Below are 21,342 nucleotides of genomic sequence, written 5' to 3'. Positions count from 1 at the left end.
TGTAATTTTTTTTCCTGTAGAAGCCTCAACAATAAGTGGTGTTATGAAGGGCATCAGGGCCAAGTTGATAGCAGCACTTCCCAGTCACTGATGATAACCAGAACCATTTATATAGTGTCTTTCATATCCTTAGAATATCCCAAAGCAGTTCACAAGCAATTCATTACTTTGGAAATGTACTCTTAGTTTGTAAGCTAATGCGCTAGTAAATGAACAAGTACAGAAAAATATATAGAACCAAGACACTATTCAGCAGCAGATAAAACCATTAGCTCAGTCTGAAAACTATGGCATAAAAGGTCCTTGACACTCCATTAGGGGAAGTACGATAGAGGATGGAGTATTTCAAAATGGATCTCAGTCATTTCCACTCAGCATCTCAATTAGCTAGAAAATGCATTCGCTGTCATACATAGAAAACAGGACTAAAGCTCCTGGACTGAGTCAGTTAATTTGAGCTAAGGCACAACTTGTCTGACAGTCTGTGGGCTGGGGAAAGAGAAAATTAATTGGCAAACGTTTCCCTAAAAAAAAAAGGGAAAATGGGAAATGCTGCTATAACTGAATGTACTACAAATACACAGAATAGTCAGTGTATGTAAGAGAAGACAAGTAATTATGTTCCTGCTCTTTGCCTTCAATCTGATGAAAGACAGGCACTCAAAGCAGCAAGAGTTCCTGCTTCTGAGTTGTCACCATCAGAAGAGGAAGAGAATACAGAGATGATCAAGGAGAATAATATATGCTCCAAACTTAGTGTCAACTTGGTTCAGCTGGTTGGCAACTTGCACCAGAGACCAAAGGCTTTAGGCTCAAGAAAGAAAAAACGATTTGTATCGATATAGCGTCTTTCATGACCACAGGACAACCCAAGTGCTTTACAGCCAGAGCGCATGTGACGTCTAGTCACTGTTACAATGTTGGAAACATGACAGCCAATTTGCACAATGCAAGCTCCTACAAATAGCAATATGATAATGACCAGATAATCTGTTTTTGAGATGTTGGTTGAGGGCTAAATCTTCATCAGGGCATCGGGGATAAACTCCCTGCTCTCCTTTGAAAACGTGCCCTGGGATCTTTCACGCCTACTTAAGAGGGCAGGCAGGGCCTCAGTTTAACACCTCACCTCAATGATGGCGCTCCAGGACCCAAGTACATAATCTGGGTTCACACTCCAGTGCTGCAGTGTAAGGACCTGCCTTTCTGACAAGTCATTAATCTGAGGCTTCATCTGCTCGCGTGAGGTGAATGAGATCTCTTCTGGCACCACTTGCCTTGGTCAACATTCCTCCATCCACCAGCAGAGATTTTATGGCCATTCATGTGCGACTATGTTATGAGTGACTTACTTGCTGCATTTGCCTACCTAACACTAACCGCACCGAAAAGTAATCCTTTGGTTGCAGAATGCTTTGGGATGCCAAAGATTTGAATACAAGCCCGCTTGTTCATTCTTTAAACCTACTCAACACAACTTGACAACACTGCTGTTAATACTTCCACTAACAAAACAAATAAAAAAATTTAAGTGCTATAGTGATTTAGATCAGAGCATAAAAAAGTCAATAATGGAAGACACTTGCTGGTCCATAATTAGAGAAGACTACATTTTACTCTGTCCAAGTGATTCCTTGCTGAGATAGTTCTACAGGTACTGGTTGCCTTCCACTACCACGTACAGGTGATCATTGTACAATTCTGAGCCAAGGCAGCAAGCATCAGCATGCTATTCGGCTCTTGGGAAAGGCAGGTCTCAGAACATGCAATAAAGTGAAATAAAATCCAGTCCACAGAGTATAAAATACACACGCACACACACACACAGGAATGGCAAGCAGGAGCGTGAACTCCAAGTCTCTCATCCTCCCCCCAATCCCAGGGCCACAATGGGCAAGTGTATGACTTTACTGCCACCCCCTGGCTATCAGATCACTCAGTATCACTCAGATGGCTTGGCCATGTGAGCCGCATGGAAGATGGCAGGATCCCCAAAGACACATTGTACAGCGAGCTCGCCACTGGTATCAGACCCACCGGCCGTCCATGTCTCCGTTATAAAGACGTCTGCAAACGCGACATGAAATCGTGTGACATTGATCACAAGTCGTGGGAGTCAGTTGCCAGCATTCGCCAGAGCTGGCGGGCAGCCATAAAGACAGGGCTAAATTGTGGCGAGTCGAAGAGACTTAGTAGTTGGCAGGAAAAAAGACAGAGGCGCAAGGGGAGAGCCAACTGTGCAACAGCCCCAACAAACAAATTTCTCTGCAGCACCTGTGGAAGAGCCTGTCACTCCAGAATTGGCCTTTATAGCCACTCCAGGCGCTGCTTCACAAACCACTGACCACCTCCAGGCGCGTATCCATTGTCTCTCGAGATAAGGAGGCCCAAAAGAAAGAAAAAAGAAAGAAAGTATAGACTAGCAATTGAGCCTAAGGGTCCTTGTTGCCGAGATGACAACAGCACCTTAACACGAACAATTAATGACTGAGACACAGAAATTTTTTGAGCAGGTTCAGTTATACCCTGTTCTGAAAAGGAAATAGTTTACACTTTGGTGCTTGCTGAGAAATTGAGAAGTTACAGTTTTTGTTGTTGCAGTTCACGGTATGCAGTGACAAAGCAAACCTAATCCTGAGAAAGCCTGTCGAAATTCCATGCAAGTGACAAAAAGCAAAATACTGCATATAGTGGAAACACACAGGTCAGGTAGCATCTGGGAAGAGAAAAGACAAGTCAGCGTTTTAGGTGTACAGACCTCTCCTTCAGGATTTCAGTAACTTCAGCTCCGGCAGTGAAAGGTTTGGCACTGAAAGTTCAGCATGTGCAGGTCATCGTCACTTGCCATTCCCAAAAGCTGAGTTAAGCTTGCTGCAGTGTCCAACACCAAAAGTGCCAAGAGACCTTTGATGCCCACCTGAGGGGGGGGAAATGGGGCTTTTGTTCAACATCTCATTTGAAAGACCCTCAGAGTTGCACTGACAATCTTAGCCTAGATTTTGTGCTCAAGTCTCTGTAGTGAGGCTTGAACCCACAACCTTAGGAGTCAGCCATTTAAGACTCAGATGAGGAGAAATTTCTTTGCTTAAAGGGTTGTGAATCTTTGAAATTCTCGACTTCAGATATCCCATTTGTTGAGTATATTCAAATCTGACATCAATATTGTTGGATATCAAGAAAATCAAAGGATATGGGGATAGCGTGGGAAGGTGGAGTTGAAGTAGATCAGCCATGATCTTATTGAACGGTGGAGCAGGCTTGAGGGGCACCCCAGCCTACTGTAGCTCCCATTTCCAATGTTATTCTGACTGGAGAGGAGAGAGAGAGCTACCAACTGAGCCACAGTTAAGACCTCCCCATAAACATAACACAATGCAGTCGAGGCAACAGACTCACTGCACAATGCTGTGTACAGACCAATAGGTTGCACTTTCTCCACCTACTCAACTTAGAACAAAAAGGTTTTCTGTCAATCGAGCAACCTGGTAACAAATGGAGAAAGCTCAGCCTGGGACAGCAATCAACATTTCATGTGGACCATAGCCAATACTGAGAAGTATAGGATCTCCAAACAAAAATAATGTACATTTCCCATCAATGCAACCGACAGCGAGGGGCACAAATGCAGGAAATGTACTCAATTATAGGACAGACTTCTTTCAACCAATTAATGCAACCTTAAACCACTTGCCTCACTAAAAACACTCCTCTATTCTCAGCAAAATATATCAACTTAAAATAATTGAAGCCAGATGAAATGGAATATTGAGATGGTCAACATCCTACCATATGCAATTTGATAGCTACAGGGGTCAACTAAACACAACAGACATTGGCTGGGGGTTTTGACCAATTGATGTGAATAGGGAGAAACCAATAGTCATGGGTTGGCAAGCTCAGAAGCAGAAAACTTCAGCCATTATGTCGTGTTCAGGCAGGAAAAGCTAAGGACAATGTAAGCTTTTGTCAGGAACACAGTTTCCAAGTCTCATGCACCACCCCCCTCACCACACCCATTTCCATACATTCACCTTGAATATCCTGCAGGGCTCAACTCACACTGGGGAACAAACAATACTTTGCCCGAGTGACCACCTTTAAATGGCATCATGGTTGTTATCCAATTTAAACCACACACAAAACGTACACTAGTAATCTGAAGCACAGGTGGAATTAGTAGGATAGGAATACGATCAAAAGGCGGAATAGGCAGAAAACAAGCGAAATATTTCCACTGTATCCAGCCGACCCTGCCGCCAAACAGTGGTCACTTAATATTTCAACCTCCCCCTCCAACAAAACTTCAGAAAGTTAGTAAGCTTTAACTGAAGGGACGATAGAACAGCTTTCTGCATTTAGAAAATCAAAATACTGCAGTGCAGCATCAGGGATCTTCAGTTGTGCAAAACTGTGGCAAATTGGTCAGGGACTCTATAGTTTCCTGCTGCAAGACTAACCTCATCACTGCTCTCATTTTGACTAGTTTTTAAAAACACACAGGAAATGTCATGAAAATTAATTCAACAGTGCAGTGCATAGTGTGTAGTAGGAACACTGGACTGCACTCGAGAATCCAGTACACTGCTCAGTTGCTAATGCCCACTTTGAAAAAGTGCCAAATCCTCCCAAGTGGCCAGATTCAGAGCTGGACTGGCAGAGGCCAGTGGGCAAACAGACGAAGCTCTCAGACTTAGGAAGCTAGGAAATGAGTGATGGGGTGGGGAGAATGGGGAGTTTTCTTCACTGCCTCTTAATCTGAACCAAAGCTCCTGCAGACATTTCCCATGAAAATTCAAATGCTTAACTGAATACCTACAGACCACTAGCATGTTAATTCATGTCACCCAATTTCTATACTGCATGACTCAATTACTCATTGGATTAACTCAGCTTTCAAATCAGTGATGAGGAACTTAGGAAAAAAAGTACAAGTTTTAAAAAATTTCTTCTTGGGACGCAGCTGTACTTTATGGCATTTATTGTCATCCTCAAGATGGTGATGATGGGTCACCTCTTGGTTGTACCAAACCACTACCAAGTGACCTGCTTGGCCACTTCAGAGGAACAGTTCAGAGTCAATCATCTTAGTGTGGGACTGGAGACGTAGGCCAGGCACAGGTGACAGATTTCCTTCCCTTAAGGACATCAATGAATCAATTGGGTTTTTACAACAAACCAACAGTTTCATGGTCACTTTACTGAGACCCAGCTTGGATTATTTTTAATTAACTAATTTTTTAAAAACTAAAGGTCAAAATCAAATTCTCAAACTGCCATGGTGGAATTTAAACTTGCTCCTTGGATTATTAATCCAGGCCTTTGGATTACTGATCCAATAGTTTAACCACTACAGTGCATTCCCACAATCTGCACATCAATACTGAAAATGCTGAATTAGATTGCAAAAGGGGATTCCGCTGACAGCTGCACTTTTGCTTCCCCAAATGGAGAGTTTCATAAGGGTCAGCTTCTCTGTGGAAGGCAATCTCATCCAAAGACCATGTTTTCTGATTAAAATATGGTGCAGACAGCATTTTGTTTTAATCACGGGTGCATAAGCTGGGGGGTGGTGGGGAAGCAGCCTGGCTTAGGTTCACGTTGAGTGATAAGAGGAGCCCAAGGCAGAGCAGTAACAGTGTCACATTCCATCGTTGCTGAACACACCCTGCAGTTGTCTCCCACACAGGAAGTTTCACACACATGCTTATTTTAAACTGCCAGACAAGTGAGTATTCACTATTGTGTTTGGTCATTAAAGCCAGAATATTCAAATCACAAGAATTCCTGATTGCGTCTTGACATGGTTTTCTGCAGCCTTCAACTCCCAAGGCTGAATGTTACTCAGGTGGTTATAGACTCAATGATACAATCACAAACCTCTCAATTGCACTCCTCGATGGCCTATCGGTAAAAAAAACTTGCTTTTATACAGACCCTTTCATGAATTCACCCAATGAAGTACTACTGAAGTGTCGTCACTGTTGTATAATGAAGGAAAAGCTAACTTGTGCACAGTAAGGCCCACGAACAGCAATATGATTAAGATCAGATAATCAATTTAATGGCATCAGTTGAGGGATAAGCATTGGCCGAACAGTTGAACTCCCCTTTACTTCGAAATAGTATTAGATTTTTTACATCCGCCTGAGAGTGTAGATGGAGCCTTGATTAAAGGTTCCCTCTTAAAGACCACCAATAAAATAAACACTGGGAATGTCAGCCTAGATTTTGTGTTTGAGTCTCTGGAGTGGGACTTCAACCCACAATCTTTTGAGTCAAGAGCATCATCACTGAACCAAGGCTAACACACAGATAGCAGAGGGGGCAGGTAGGGGATGTGACTAAAGAGAACAGCTGCAATTCCTACTCCTGATCTCCATCCAATGCCAGAAAATCACGTGGAGACTTTGGGCAAAATAGGAATGGGCTCATCTGTGATGCCTTCAGTGTTAAATATCCCTGTCAACACTATCTAACACATGAAGAATGATGCCTTGGGTGATGATATTGCTAGAAAATATGCCAGGTGCCCTCCAAGAGCTAGCACTTGGAGATGAAAAGAGAAATAGGGGAATTAATTTTAAAAATGCATATGAGCAACAGAATTCTATAAGTCTTTCAACGCAAGAGGTGATATTTCAAATGGCATCTCAATTCTGGTCAAACTAACCTGTTTTTGAAGAGAATAAGGCCCTGTACCCGAGAGAATGGGAAAGTGGAAACCAATCTAACGTTTGTGAATGTAATTAAAGATGTCACTGCCACCTTCAATAATCTAACCAAATCCAACTTTAAAAAAAAATCAGCAGCTCAGCTTCCAGCCAGCATGGCAAAGGCTGTCCTTAGTAAGTTCTATTTTTTTTTTTCTCTCTGACCCCATCTTCTCACTGCAAGGCGACTGCATCCTCAGCTGTGGATGTTGTCGTACATTTCCTTCATAATTCTGCCTTGACATGTGTGTTCAGAGTTTCCTGTTTCTGAGGATCTGCTCTCCGCTCAATACCTTTCTGGACAGCAGAGATGATATTTGGGGATTTACCAAATGGGGAATCTCAAGTTAAAAATCCAACAGCTTCCAAGGTGGGATGCTTCCAAGGTTGGGAAACCCACATACTGTACTGGGAAGAACCTGATATAGGACCTGATCAAACCTCTAACACAAGTTGACTGTTTGAGGTATACCTTATTAAAATGTGCATGATTTATGTTTTCCACCCTGCCGCGGACATGCCTCCCCCCACCAAACTACGGTGGCAACTCCGCCAAGTTGGATTTACAAGCCTAAAGGCCAGGCTGCTCCATTGACAGTCAATCATGTGTCAATTTCTCCCCTCCTGATGACACCAATTGTTTGCTCGACAAGCACCCGCAGGCCTTCGCAAAATAAAGCACTTTGGGACGTCCTGAGAGGCACAAGCTTTTTCTTTTCCTTTACATGCTCACTTTCCACAGATGGGCGACTAAAGGAAACACATTAAAACTTTCAACTTTAAAAAAGAAAATCACAGCTCAAAATTCCTCAGACACACCAATCCCAGCCACATGTAAAAAAAAGTCACGGCTCACATTGCAGAGTCGAGTGCATTTGATTTTATGCCATTTCCATCAGGCTGAAGATTACTTCCACTGTGAAGACTAACAACAGTATGCAATAATCACCCTGTTCCACTGCACAGTAACCCTAAATGGCATCATTCTACTACATCTAACATGCGTAGTTTAAATTAAAAATATACTTTGGAGCAAAAACGACTCCCACCTGTACATCAAAGCTGGAACATTACAGCTTTCAGCTGCTGTACTCCAGAGTTTAAAATAGAACTGAGCTACATGATCAGTTGGAGTATTTTACCAAACCCTTCTGCAAAATGTGCAATACAGTAATGTTGAAAGTGCTTTACAGCATTTTTACCAGTGAACATTTTGACTTTGCAGTATCCAATCCTGCAGTTACCTTCAGCTTATGTTATTGCATGAAAGAAGTCAAGTTTAATCATTGTGTGACGGTAAGAATGCCTCTTTTGTGCCCATGTACTACTCACTTGAACCTTCACTACAGGCTGCCTGACATCTGACCAGCCTAGACACCTTATCAATGGGGTCAGTGGATAATAATTGATATTCCTCATATCAGACCATGGATGGTTATTTCCTCCCCCGCTCATGCTACAAAATAGTTGCTTGCAGCTCTCCAGCATCTCATCCACGTGGTTATTCGTCCAGCACAAGCACAGACAGCGGGCAGCAGAATTGAGGTTGACCATGTCTAATGACCAAACAGTGGCCTAAAGTTCCCACTACTTTTCAATGGTTTTACTAGCTCAAATTGCCTGTAATTGTCCAAATCAGTGTAAAAGATTGAGTAATTTCAAGTGCAAGTTACGTCCATGGCAAAATGAGTTTCTGTAATCTTTGGCACTGGTTAAAAACATTACACTGGAAGCCAGCACCTCCTGCAAAAGTGACCACGCCCCCTGATCAAATTAATCACCTTGGCGGGTTGCCACTAATTGAAAGCCTTCGAGAAGGCACTTCAAACTAAATTGCTGCTTTTTTGGTGCAAAGACACTACTGGGCAGATTTTGAAAGTTTTTAAATATTAAACATTTAATTTATTTAGAAACTGACAAGTTTACACCAACAAAATGAATAAATGGGTGCTATATACTTTTTCAAGTAATTTACAGTGATTTCATATCAGGTTACCCATAGGTGGTGAACTAGACGGATTAAAAATGCTTATTTTTGTGATACTCATTTTCAGCAACATTAATTTTAAAAGTTTTTAAAAATTGAGAGTTTTATTTGTTTTGTGGGACGTGGGGGTTCCTGGCTTGACCAGCATTTATTGCCCATCCCTAATTGCCCTTGAACAGAGCGGAATGCGAGTCCATTTCAGGGCGCATTTTTAAGAATCAACCACATTGCTGTAGGTCTGGAGTCACATGTAGGCCAGACCAGGTAATGAAGACAAATTTCCTTCCCTCAAGGACATTAGTGAACCAGATGGGTTTTTACAACAACCGACAATGGTTTCGTGGTCATCATTAGACTGGCTTTTTTAAATTCCAGACTTATTAATTGAATTCAAATTGCACCATCATGATAGGATTCGAACCCATGTCCCCATTATCCTGGGCTCTGGATTACCAGTTTAGTGACATTACCACTATGCCGCCTCCCAAGACATCAATGCAAGGAAAAATGTAAATAATTACGTTCTATTACGCAACCCGAACGCGCTAGTTAATGGAAAATTTTATTCTCGGCAATAGGCAAAAGCGTTTGAGCGGAAACTTGAATGATAACTTCACTTTGGAAAACTAGTGCAATTTATGCCCAGATTGCCAGCTGTGCCCACTGAGGTAGCTGGGGTCACTGAATAGCAGACAGGAGTGGGAGCAGTGGTCAGTATTCTACTCCCCAGTCCCAGGATTGTTTTATTTTATTCATTCGGGGATGTGGGTGTTGCTGGCAATGCCAGCATTAACTGCCCATCCCCAATTGCCCTTGAGAAGGTGGTGGTGAGCTGCCTTCTTGAGCCCTTGCAATCCTTGGGGTGTTGGTACACCAACAGTGCTGTCAGGAAGGGTTGTTAAGGTTAAGGATAACGATTCAACATAGATCCAAGAATCCAAACCTGCTGGTTGTCTGGCACAGCCTTCACCAACAGGAGCATTCACCTGTCAAGCCATCAGTGTTCAGGTCACTGCACAGAACAGGTTCTTCCAGACTCTCTATCAGCAGTAATAATAACAGTGTAGTAAAAGGATGACAGACCTACTGGGAAGTGCAGAAACCTCTTCATAAAAAGTATTACTGGCAATGTTTAAGTGGAGTACACTTCGTGCTCAAGTAATTCCGAACATTTTGCAAGGCATGTGGAGTGCAATTTCTCCCATATCTACACGAGAAATTGCATGATGCACCTTTTCAAAACTATCACAGTCAACCTTGCTAAAAGCACCTAGGACCCTCATGTCTTTGTGAACTACCATCACCAACTTCTCTTTCCTCTCCCAAGTTCTCAATGTGGTGTTGCCTCCAAAATGCACTGCTACATTTCCTTCAACTTCATCTTTGAATCTCTCCAATTTGGTTTCTGCATCTGCCACAGCCTGGAAACTGCACCAAGTTCACGAATTATATTTTCTGCTTTTGTGACTGCGGCCCAGTTAAAGGTTCTCAATATTACTTGAACAGGTTTGGATTCTTGGATCCGTGCTGAATATCTGCTCATCCTTGACGACCTCCATTACGAGGTCAGAAGTAGGTAGGTCGCTGACGATAGGTCTGTGCTGTATAACTCTATGACTCTATGTGGGTCGGACTGCTTCATTATCTGAGAAATTACAAATAGAAGTGAACACTGTGCAATCATCAGCGACCTACCTATTTCTGACCTCGTAATGGAGGTGAGCAAATATTAAGCACAGTGGCGCAGTGGTTAGCACCGCAGCCTCACAGCTCCAGGGACCCGGGTTCGATTCCGGGTACTGTCTGTGTGGAGTTTGCAAGTTCTCCCTGTGTCTGCGTGGGTTTTCTCCGGGTGCTTCGGTTTCCTCCCACAAGCCAAAAGACTTGCAGGTTGATAGGTAAATTGGCCATTATAAATTGTCACTAGTATAGGTAGGTGGTAGGGAAATATAGGGACAGGTGGGGATGTTTGGTAGGAATATGGGATTAGTGTAGGATTAGTATAAATGGGTCATTGATGTTCGGCACAGACTCGGTGGGCTGAAGGGCCTGTTTCAGTGCTGTATCTCTAATCTAATCTAAAAAAAAAAGCACGGACCCAAGAATCCAAACCTGTTCAAGTAATACATGCAGCAAGATCTGGACAACACCTAGGCTAGGGCTGATAAGCAGCAAGCAACATTCATGCCACACAAGTGCCAGGCAATGACCATTGCCAACAAGAGAAAGCTGAGATTCAATGGCATTACGATTGCTAAATTCCCCACCATCAATATCCTGGGGACCAGCATTGACCAGAAACTTAACTGGACAAGCCACATGACTGTAAAGAGTAGGTCAGAGGTTGGGAATTCTGCGAAAAGTGACTCACCTTCTGACTTCCAAAGCCTTTCCACCACCTACAAGGCACAAGTAAGGAGTGTGATGGCATAGTCTCCAATTGCCTGGATGGGTGCAGTTGCAACACTCCAGCTTGATACATATCCAGGATAAAACAGAAATCTTGACTGACACCATCTACACTTGTCTGGATGAGTGCTGCCCCAACATCTCCACTGCCATCTCCTTAAAACCCATATCTTTGACCAAACTTGCAATCATGCCTCTCTTATTTCCGTTAGCTTGGCATCCATTTTTATTTGATTGTGCCACTTCCAAGCGTCATGGGAGGTTTTCGGAAGAGAGGAACAGGAGGAAACCATTTACTCACTCGAGCCTGTTCTGCTATTCAATTAGATCATGACAAATTTGCATCTCTACTCTGCCTTGATTCTGTAACACTTAATAACCTTGCCGAACAAACTGATCTATCTTTTTTATTATTGTTATTTAGAGATACAGCACTGAAACAGGTCCTTCGGCCCACCGAGTCTGTGCTGACCATCAACCACCCATTTATACTAATCCTACATTCCTACCACATCCCCACCTGTCCCTATATTTCCCTACCACCTACCTATACTAGGGGCAATTTATAATGGCCAATTAACCTATCAACCTGCAAGTCTTTGGCTGTGGGAGGAAACCGGAGCACCCGGCGAAAACCCATGCGGTCACAGGGAGAACTTGCAAACTCCGCACAGGCAGTACCCAGAATCGAACCCGGGTCTCTGGAGCTGTGAGGCTGCGGTGCTAACCACCGCGCCGCCCTCAGGTTAGAAATTTTCAACTGACCCCCACTCTCAGCTTTTTTTTTAAAGACGTCCAGATTTCCACTGCCCCTTTTATGAAGAAACGCTTTCTGCTGTCACACCAGCTCTCTGATTTTAACATTCTCATCTTGGTTTTCCAATCCCTCCCTGGTCTTGCCCCTCCCCATCTCTAATCTCCTCCAGACCTACAACCCTCCGATATCTAAACTCCTCCAATTCTGGCCTGCTGTACATCCGATTTTTAATCACTCCACCATTGGAGGCCGTGACTTTAGCTGCCAAGGCCTTAAGCTCTGAAATTCCCTCCCTAAACCTCTCCGTCTCTCTACCTCTCTTTTCTCCTTTAAGACACCCCTTAAAACCTACTCCTTTGACCAGGTTTTTAGGCATCTTCCCTAATATCTCATGTGGCTTTGCACCAAACTGTGTTTGTTAATCGCTCTTGTGAAGTGCCTTGGGGGTGTCTTACTACATTAAAGGATCTATATAAGTGCAAGTTATTGCTTTCATTGGTAAGGTTATGCCAGACTGTTCTGGACTCACCACCAGAAGAAATAGTTTCCATCTACTCTTTAATGATCTTGAACACGACAATTTCTGCACTCAATTGAGTTTTGCTATCTTAAAGGCATAAATGCAAACTTCGGTCAACAAGTTGCAGTTGGCAGCACAGTGGTTAGCACCGCAGCCTCACAGCTCCAGCAACCCGGGTTCAGTTCTGGGTACTGCCTGTGCGGAGTTTGCAAGTTCTCCCTGTGACCGCGTGGGTTTTCGCCGGATGCTCCGGTTTCCTCCCACAGTCAAAGACTTACAGGTTGATAGGTAAATTGGCCATTATAAATCGTCCCCAGTATAGGTAGGTGGTAGGGGGATATAGGGAAGGTGGGGATGTGGTAGGAATATGGGATTAGTGTAGGATTAATATAAATGGGTGGTTGATGGTCGGCACAGACTCGGTGGGCCGAAGGGCCTGTTTCAGCGCTGTATCTCTAAATAAATAAATAAACAAACAAGTAGCTGTGAGGGAGCAGTGATTCACCTCCTTCTGCAAACCTCTGCACAGCAGCGGCACAGACAGAGGTATGGGTCCATGGAGAAAGGAGAGGATGACAAATAAAGTTGAAAACAATTATAATTTTTTTTATTAAGCAAAATAAGGGCAATTTTGGAAGCATTGCTCACTGGAACACTCCTCACAATCTAACACTTTTGACTGTAGTACTGAACTTCCTGCTATTTCCAGTGAAGCATTTGAACATTACCATTTCAGGTAATAACGCCGCGCTTAGCAGAAACCAACTTCCTCTTGCTCGCTGGTGCAATACGTTACCAGCAAAAGATCTGCATTACTTGACTGCAATTCACAGAACGCAATCAACAGTACAAAAACCCACATCCAGCAACTGTCACAATGAATTTTTTTTAAATGCAGCGCAGGAGTCCATTCAGCCCAGCGTGCCTGTGCCAGCTCTTTTATTAGTCCATTTCCCCTGCCCTTTCCCCATAGCCCTGCAAAGCTTTTTGGAAATACCTTCTCCTTAGTTACTTTAACAAAACCTTTCGTGACTGTGATCAGCTCTATAAAACAGGCATACAATAAGCTAGTCTCAGTTTCATGGCACCATTACTATCAATTGTTGTAAAAATCCATCTGGTTCACTAATGTTCTTTAGGGAAGGAAATCTGCTGTCCTTACCTGGTCTGACCTACATGCAACTCCAGACAATCTGCAATGTGGTTGACCCTTAACTGCCCTCTGAAATGGTCTAGCAAGCCACTCAGGTGTCAAGGGCAATTAGGGATGGGCTTGCCAGTGACACCCACATCCCATGAAAGAATTTTTAAAAAATTACAAGTTGGGAGTAAATTACCACGGAGTAATAGAGGTTCAGATTTGGGTGTCAGCCTTGGCTCAGTGGGGAGCACTCTGGCCTGACCCAAGGCTGTGGGTTCAAGTCCCATTCCGGAAACTTGAGCGCATAATCCAGGCTGATGCTTGCTGTGCAGTATGGAGAAGGTGCTGCACTGTTGGAGGTGTCGTCTTTCGGATGAGAGATTAAACCGAAGCCCCGCTTGGCTATATAAAATATTCCATGACATTATGAGGAAGAGCAAGAGTGCTCTCGCCAGTGCCCTGCAGCCCACATCTATCCATCAGCCCAATACTAACTAGATTATCTGGCCAAAATATCTGCTATGTGCAAATTGGCTACTGCACTTTCTGTATTACAACAGTAGTAGTATCACCAGCTGTGATAGTTTATAACTAAAATTCAAAATATACACTGGAGATTTCTGGACAGCAAGCTTCCTTTTCTTTCAAATCCATCTGTTTCATCGGGTGGCTGAATAAGCTTGTCAACTGGCTGTAAAAAGCAACCATTAGGAGTTCTCAGAATATTCACCGTGACCTCCACTTAGGCCCGCAGACATGCAATGCATCATTCGAAGGCAGCACCTCACTAAGACACAGCACATCAACAGACTGCATCATTTTCAGATAAACATTAAAAACAGGTGAAAGAGTCAACCCACTCACTGATTAAAGACTTGTATTTAGATAGCACCTTTCACCACCACAAGATGCCCCAAAAAGCTTTACAACCAGTGAAGTACTTCTGAAGTGTAGTCACTGTTGCAATGTAGGAAATGCAGCATCCAATTTTCACACAGCAAGGTCCCAAAAACAGCAATATGATAATGACCAGATATTGGTTGTGCGATAAATATTGGCCAAGACACTGGGGAGAACTCCCGTGCTCCTCTTCAAATCTTTTACCTCCACTTGAGAGGGCATATAGATCCGCAGCTTATTGTTTCATCCAAAAAAAACAGCACCTCCAACAATGCAGCACTCCCTCAGTAAATTTTATGCTCAAGTCTCTGGAGCGAGCCTTGAACTCACAACGTTCTGCTTCACAGGAGAGAGGGCTACCCACTGAGCCAGAGCTAACACTGGACATTGCTCGGTGAGTAACGGAGTCATGTGGACTAGGAAGGTACTAGGCTCAATCCCTGGTTGGCCAAGGTTGATATTGAGATAGACAGTCATACAGCTAGCAAGGCAACGACAGGTGGCTGGCTGTGATACCTTTGCAGTCAAAGCTCATGCATGAACAACTGCAACTTAGGTAACTGGTGACTGGAGCACTGAAGCCAGCAGCAAGTTAACACCTTCAAGAAAGGGGGAAAAAAAATTGACATGCATTTAATATTTTAAATGCAGGGCTTTGTATCTACATGAAGTCCAAATTAATATTTGAAAGATAGTGGATGGAAGCTTAAAGAATTTTGATTAGTCTAGAAGCTGGGGTCAGGCTCATTTTCACTGAAATGTTAGTACGTGTGCATCACAGAATTGGGATGATGGGGTAAGGAATGCTCCATTTCCAATTTGCAGTTATATCACACATTAGCATATGAAAACATCTCAAGGCACAGATTTTTAGAATTAGAATTAGAATATTACAGCGCAGTACAGGCCCTTCGGCCCTCGATGTTGCGCCGATCATCTGACCTACACTATTCCATTTACATCCATATGTCTATCCAATGACCACTTAAATGCCCTTAAAGTTGGCGAGTCTACTACTGTTGCAGGCAGGGCGTTCCACGCCCCTACTACTCTCTGCGTAAAGAAACTACCTCTGACATCTGTCCTATATCTTTCACCCCTCAACTTAAAGCTATGTCCCCTCGTGTTTGCCATCCTCATCCGAGGAAAAAGACTCTCACTATCCACCCTATCTAACCCTCTGATTATCTTGTATGTCTCTATTAAGTCACCTCTCCTCCTCCTTCTCTCTAACGAAAACAACCCCAAGTCCCTCAGCCTTTCCTCGTAAGACCTTCCTTCCATACCAGGCAACATCCTAGTAAATCTCCTCTGCACCCTTTCCAAAGCTTCGACATCCTTCCTATAATGCGGTGACCAGAACTGCACGCAATACTCCAGGTGCGGCCTCACCAGAGTTTTGTACAGCTGCATCATGACCCCGTGGCTCTGAAACTCGATCCCCCTACTAATAAAGGCTAACACACCATATGCCTTCTTAACAGCCCTATTAACCTGGGTAGCAACTTTCAGGGATTTATGTACCTGGATACCAAGATCTCTCTGCTCATCTACACTACCAAGAATCTTCCCATTAGCCCAGTACTCTGCATTGCTGTTACTCCTTCCAAAGTGAATCACCTCACACTTCTCCGCATTAAACTCCATTTGCCATCTCTCAGCCCAGCTCTGCAGCCTACAGATAAAAATTGACTCCAAGGAGGAGGTATGAAGAGAAGTGACTAAAAACCTGGGTCAAAGAGGTAGGTTTTACGGAGGGCCTTAAACAGGAAGAGAGAGATGGAGAGGCGTGGGATGGGAATTTCCAACCAGTTTCCACAAATATGACTTATTGTAAATAACCTATTGCCTACATTTACTGTGCATACAACCTGAACTTATCAGTAAGAACTGTTGAATAGCCCTCTTGTCACAAGACTGTAACATGGCCAGCTTATGTACATGATTTTCCAAATACGTGAACAGTAAGAGGCGGACAAAAAATATTGTCAACAAATGGTATTTGTGCTGCAATAAAAGGGTGCATGTGCTGTCAATGAGTGTACACGGATTGTACAATACTCAAGGAGGCTAACTCCATGGAACTGCCTTTACTGAAACACAAGCAACAATATTGACACTTTCCACCTGCTTTCATAAAACGTCAGGTCCGGGGTGGGGGGAGAAATCAAATTGAAGATGCATGAGGCCAGAACTGGAGGAGCGCAGAATCCTCTGAGGGTTGTAGGGCCGGAGGTGGTGAGAGAAATAAGCAGGGGTGAGGCAGTAGAGGGATTTGAAAACAAGGACAAGAATTTTTCAAGAAAGGCATTGCCAGACTGGGAGCCAATGCGGGTAAGTGAGCACAGGGATGATAGGCGAACAGGACTTGTACAAGTTAGGATACAGACAGCAGTTTCAGATAACAGCAAGTAAATAGTAGGTAGCAGATAGGAGGGTGGCCAGGAGTGTAATGGAATAGTCAGTGATCAATTCTCAAGTAGAGATTTTCTTTAATACTCAAAGGACCTGGAACACGAAAATATTTTTCCATTGAAACCACTTCCTCCAACAGTAATTTCTTGACTAATGATAGTCACAGTAAAAAGCTCCAGCATTTGACAGTGATGACAACTCACTGAAACATCTCACATCAATAAGGTTGTGCAACTGCAGCTCTACGATTTTCCTACATGCAGTTTCTATTGCAATTGCCAACAATTTGGCAGTCTGCTCAAAAGTGCACAGGTGAAGACAAGTTTATCTCAATGCTTTGGAGTTTGCAACAGTTGAAAAGCAAGCTGACATTGGGGGCACTTGCATTGGGAGTTTTCATCTGCACGTTGAAAATTAAAGGAACCAAAGTAGACTTTCAAAACTTTTGTTGCTCACTCACAAAATCAAGTAATTGGATCTGCCCTCCCACCTGCTCCTTTCCCTCCACTGTTTGCAGCTACCAGTATCATGATTCTATTTTACAATACAAGGAAGTAACCAAGTGGTATGTTGGAAGCATGTGAAAATACAAAAAAAAATTAAAAAGGACACCACCCAGTGAGGATCTGAGCCTAAAGGTTTCCCTGGTCTGAAGTCACACTCCAGCTGTACAGAGTTCACTGAATTCAGCAGGTCAATGACAACCTGTGCAACTGAACTCTATCAAAAGATGGAATACGCAGGGGGAAAAAAAATTACAAGTAAATCTAAATAAAAGGCTTTGCACTGTCTGCACCTTTCCATTACACTCTACATTTATATAGCACCTTTACTATGTGAAGTGTCTTACTTCAATTTTTGGGTGACATTTTATAGCCAACAAAATAAGTCAAACTCAGAATCTACAGATCTGAGCTTGTGAACAAGATAAAAATAGTTCATATGCAAGTGTGGAATACACGAGATCACGTGAAGTGATTTGGTTGCAGAGGAAATGCACCTGGAGGGAGGCATGACAAGCAACTTAAAGATTTTCCCGCCCTCAAGTGGTTGAGGCAGTGGGCGATAGCCTCAAGAACTAACAGAACTCTCACAAATAGATTTGACTAAAAGCAGCTTAAGAATTATAATCCTTCAATGCAATCACCAAATTTGAATCACTTTTTAAATGAGATTGCAATCAAAATTCACTAGGCACCGACACAGCAGATGAGTACATCAATAAAAATAAGCATTACCAGTACCAACAAGAACCAGTCTCCAGGGCCACGAACAACGCATATACGAGGCATATTAAACCACATATGTTTGATGCATGCTTTTCTCAACTGCTTCACTGTGGCAAGCATCGAACAGAACAATGACAACCTTACTCTGACACCCCTGCAAAACATGTCAGAGGAGTACATGCTGAGACTTGCAGAATGGTTACTCACAGCTTTTAGACAAGGAAAAAGTTAATTGAAAAAAGTTCATAACATCACAAAAATAAAAACTACACTATATATGAAAAATCAATTTAACAGGAACACAAGTCAATGCAACCCAGTTCAGCTCCCCCTTTCCAATTAAGTTAGACATCAAATCTGTTTGGCTGGAGGACACAGATATGATTCAAATACACTATCATTTCTAAGTCCCCGCCAACCCAAATGTTATTTCAATTCAACTAGCTGCAACATGCAAAGACTAGGGATATGATAGATACAAACTGAACAGCTAGAGGACAAATGTTTCACATATTAAATACACTGAAATTAAAACACACAAATACAGGAATCTTGAAACATTTTCTATTCTTTCATTTTATCACAAGACTAGGACATCTCCAGTAAGCTAACATTGAAAGGCTGCTTTAAAAGATTCCATTAGTGAGCTGATGGGTACAGAATCTAGGTGAGGGAGAGACAAGTTTGCAAAGTATGTGCAAACAGGTCCTGTCCAGAAAGAGAATAGTCACTGGCCACTGACTGAGTTAACTGTATATTAATTGTTTTCTTGCATGCAGGTGGACAACAATAATTGGGGTTTCAGTTGAGCACACATATAAAGAGACATTCACAAACTGTGGTGTAGTTGAGTTAGGAGGTGTATGTTTAATTCTGTAAATAAACAAAAGCTTGAGTATAGATTGGCTCCAAGACTATCCTTCACCAACTGGCTTTCTAGACTAGAACACTGACTCCAAGTGAATTCACAATAGCGTGCACAAAAAATTTTGTTTGTCTGGACACCCCCAGTGAGTGTGCAGACTCCAGCCTTGGTGTCAGGACTCAATATGCAGTAACACCTGATGAGTATGCAGTCTCAAGCAAGTGAGCAGTGTTCGGACACCATGCCAGGGGGGCATGGTCCCCGGGGGTGGGGGGGCTGAGAGTGGGCACGGTCCCCAGGCCTGGGGGTAGGGTTGGATTGGGAGTTGGCACGGTCCACGGGCTGGGTTGGGAGTGGGCACGGTCCACGGAGTGGTGGGGGTTGGGAGGGAGCACAGTCCCCGGGCCGGGAGTGGCAGTGGGCACAGTCCCCGGGCCGGGAGTGGCAGTGGGCACAGTCCCCGGGCCGGGAGTGGCAGTGGGCACAGTCCCCGGGCCGGGAGTGGCAGTGGGGTTGGGAGTGGGCACAGTCCACAGTGGGCACAGTCCCCGGGGTGGGGGGGGGGGGGTTTGCAGGAGGCACAGTCCCCAGGCCAGGGGTGGCAGTGGGCACGATCCCCAGGCTGGGGGTGGGGTTGGGAGCGGGCACAGTCCACAGGGTTGGGTGGGGGTTGGGAGGGGGAGTGGGCACAGTCCCCAGGCCGGGTTGAGAAGGGGCACAGTCGCCAGGAGTGGCAGTGGGCACAGTCCCCGGGCCAGGAGTGGCAGTGGGCACAGTCCCCGGGCTGGGGGTGGGGTTGGGAGTGGGAGTGGGCACAGTCCCCGGGCCGGGAGTGGGGTTGGGAGTGGGAGTGGGCACAGTCCCCGGGCCAGGAGTGGCAGTGGGCACAGTCCCCGGGCCGGGAGTGGGGTTGGGAGGGGGAGTGGGCACAGTCCCCGGGCCGGGTTGAGAAGGGGCACAGTCGCCAGGAGTGGCAGTGGGCACAGTCCCCGGGCCAGGAGTGGGGTTGGGAGTGGGCACAGTCCCCGGGCCGGGAGTGGGGTTGGGAGTGGGCACAGTCCCCGGGCCGGGAGTGGGGTTGGGAGTGGGCACAGTCCCCGGGCCGGGTTGGGAGTGGTGTCCGGGCCGGAGATAACGGGACAGGAAGGGCCTTAAGTTTAAAGCGGGGGATCGGCCCGCGGCCCCGGGCAGCCAGAGCGTGGGGCGCCGGGATAAGCACACCTTCCCAGCCCAGGCCCTGCAGCGGCTTCCTCTCCCCCCCGGCTTCTTACCTTTTCGCGCTCAGTCAGCTGCTCCTCGGCCTCCGCCATCTTGAATCCAGCGCTATCCCGCCGCGCGGCATCATGGGAGCGCTCACTGGAGGGGGCGGGGCTTCAACCCAGCTCAGCGGCGCCGCCCTCCCGCCCATTGACAGTATTGCAGGCATCAGACAGCACTGAGCACAGCAAGATCCCACACTGCACTGCACCTCCTTACTGAGCACTGCTACACCCCACTGAACAGAGCAAGATGCCATGAAGCATTCCCACTCCCCACCGAGCACTGCCACACCCCACTGGGCACTGGGGAATCACACTGTGTACAGCAACACTCAACCAAGTACTGCAAGACATCAAACATCACTGACTGCAACTCACCATTCTGTACCATAGAACCCACCAAGTACTGCAACACCCTACCGAGTGAAGGAAAGGACTTGCATTTATATAGCGACTTTCATGACCACCAGACGCCTCAAAGCTCTTTGCAGCCAATGAAGTATTTTTGTAAAATAGCGTCACTGTTGTAATGTAGAAAACATGGCAGCCAATTTGTGCATAGCAAGATCCCACAAACAGCAATGAAAGAATGACCAGATAATCTGTTTTTGTGATGTTGATTGAGGGATAAATATTGGCCAGGACAAGCCGCAGGACACCCCTGAGTGCTGCAACATCCCACTGAGTACTATAAAATACTGAAGCACCCCACTGAATACAGCAGTGCCCAATTCAGAGTACTCCTCCAGCACCTTACTGAGCAATGGAGTATTGCAAACCCTCCACAGAGACAGAGTATTGCAGCAGCATCAAATCCAACTTCATAGTCCAGTATTACCTTACTAAATTCTGTGGTGCAACACTATCCAACCAAACTGCACAGCACAGTGCAAACATACCCAGTTACACAATACAGAACTACCCTGCCCAGTTACATAGTTCAAGAATATAGAATCATAGAATGGTTACAGCACAGAAGGAGGCCATTTATCCCATCTTCACTGTGCCAGCTTTCTGCATAAGAAACTCATCCACTCCCACTCAGTTGCCTTTTCCCCAGGGTCTTGAAATGTTGTCCTCCTCAGATAATTATGTAGTTCTCTTTTGAAGGCCTCAATTGAATCTGCCTCCACCACACTCTCAGGCTGTG

The 21,342-nt window shown here is 44.7% G+C and overlaps 1 protein-coding gene across 1 annotated transcript in view; it reads right to left on the bottom strand.

Moving 5' to 3' along the window:
• Positions 1-20,292, bottom strand: part of capza1b (capping actin protein of muscle Z-line subunit alpha 1b) — a 46,935-nt gene extending 26,643 nt beyond the window's left edge. The window contains exon 1 of the mRNA XM_068057499.1: positions 20,205-20,292. Coding sequence (XP_067913600.1) covers positions 20,205-20,243 — 39 coding nt within the window. The 5' untranslated portion in view covers positions 20,244-20,292. The remainder of the gene's footprint in view (positions 1-20,204) is intronic.
• Positions 20,293-21,342: the final 1,050 nt, after the last annotated feature.

Source organism: Heterodontus francisci, chromosome 25 (assembly GCF_036365525.1).
Source record: "Heterodontus francisci isolate sHetFra1 chromosome 25, sHetFra1.hap1, whole genome shotgun sequence".
In the NCBI taxonomy this organism is placed as follows: domain Eukaryota; kingdom Metazoa; phylum Chordata; class Chondrichthyes; order Heterodontiformes; family Heterodontidae; genus Heterodontus; species Heterodontus francisci.
This window is presented reverse-complemented; position numbering and strand designations above follow the sequence as displayed.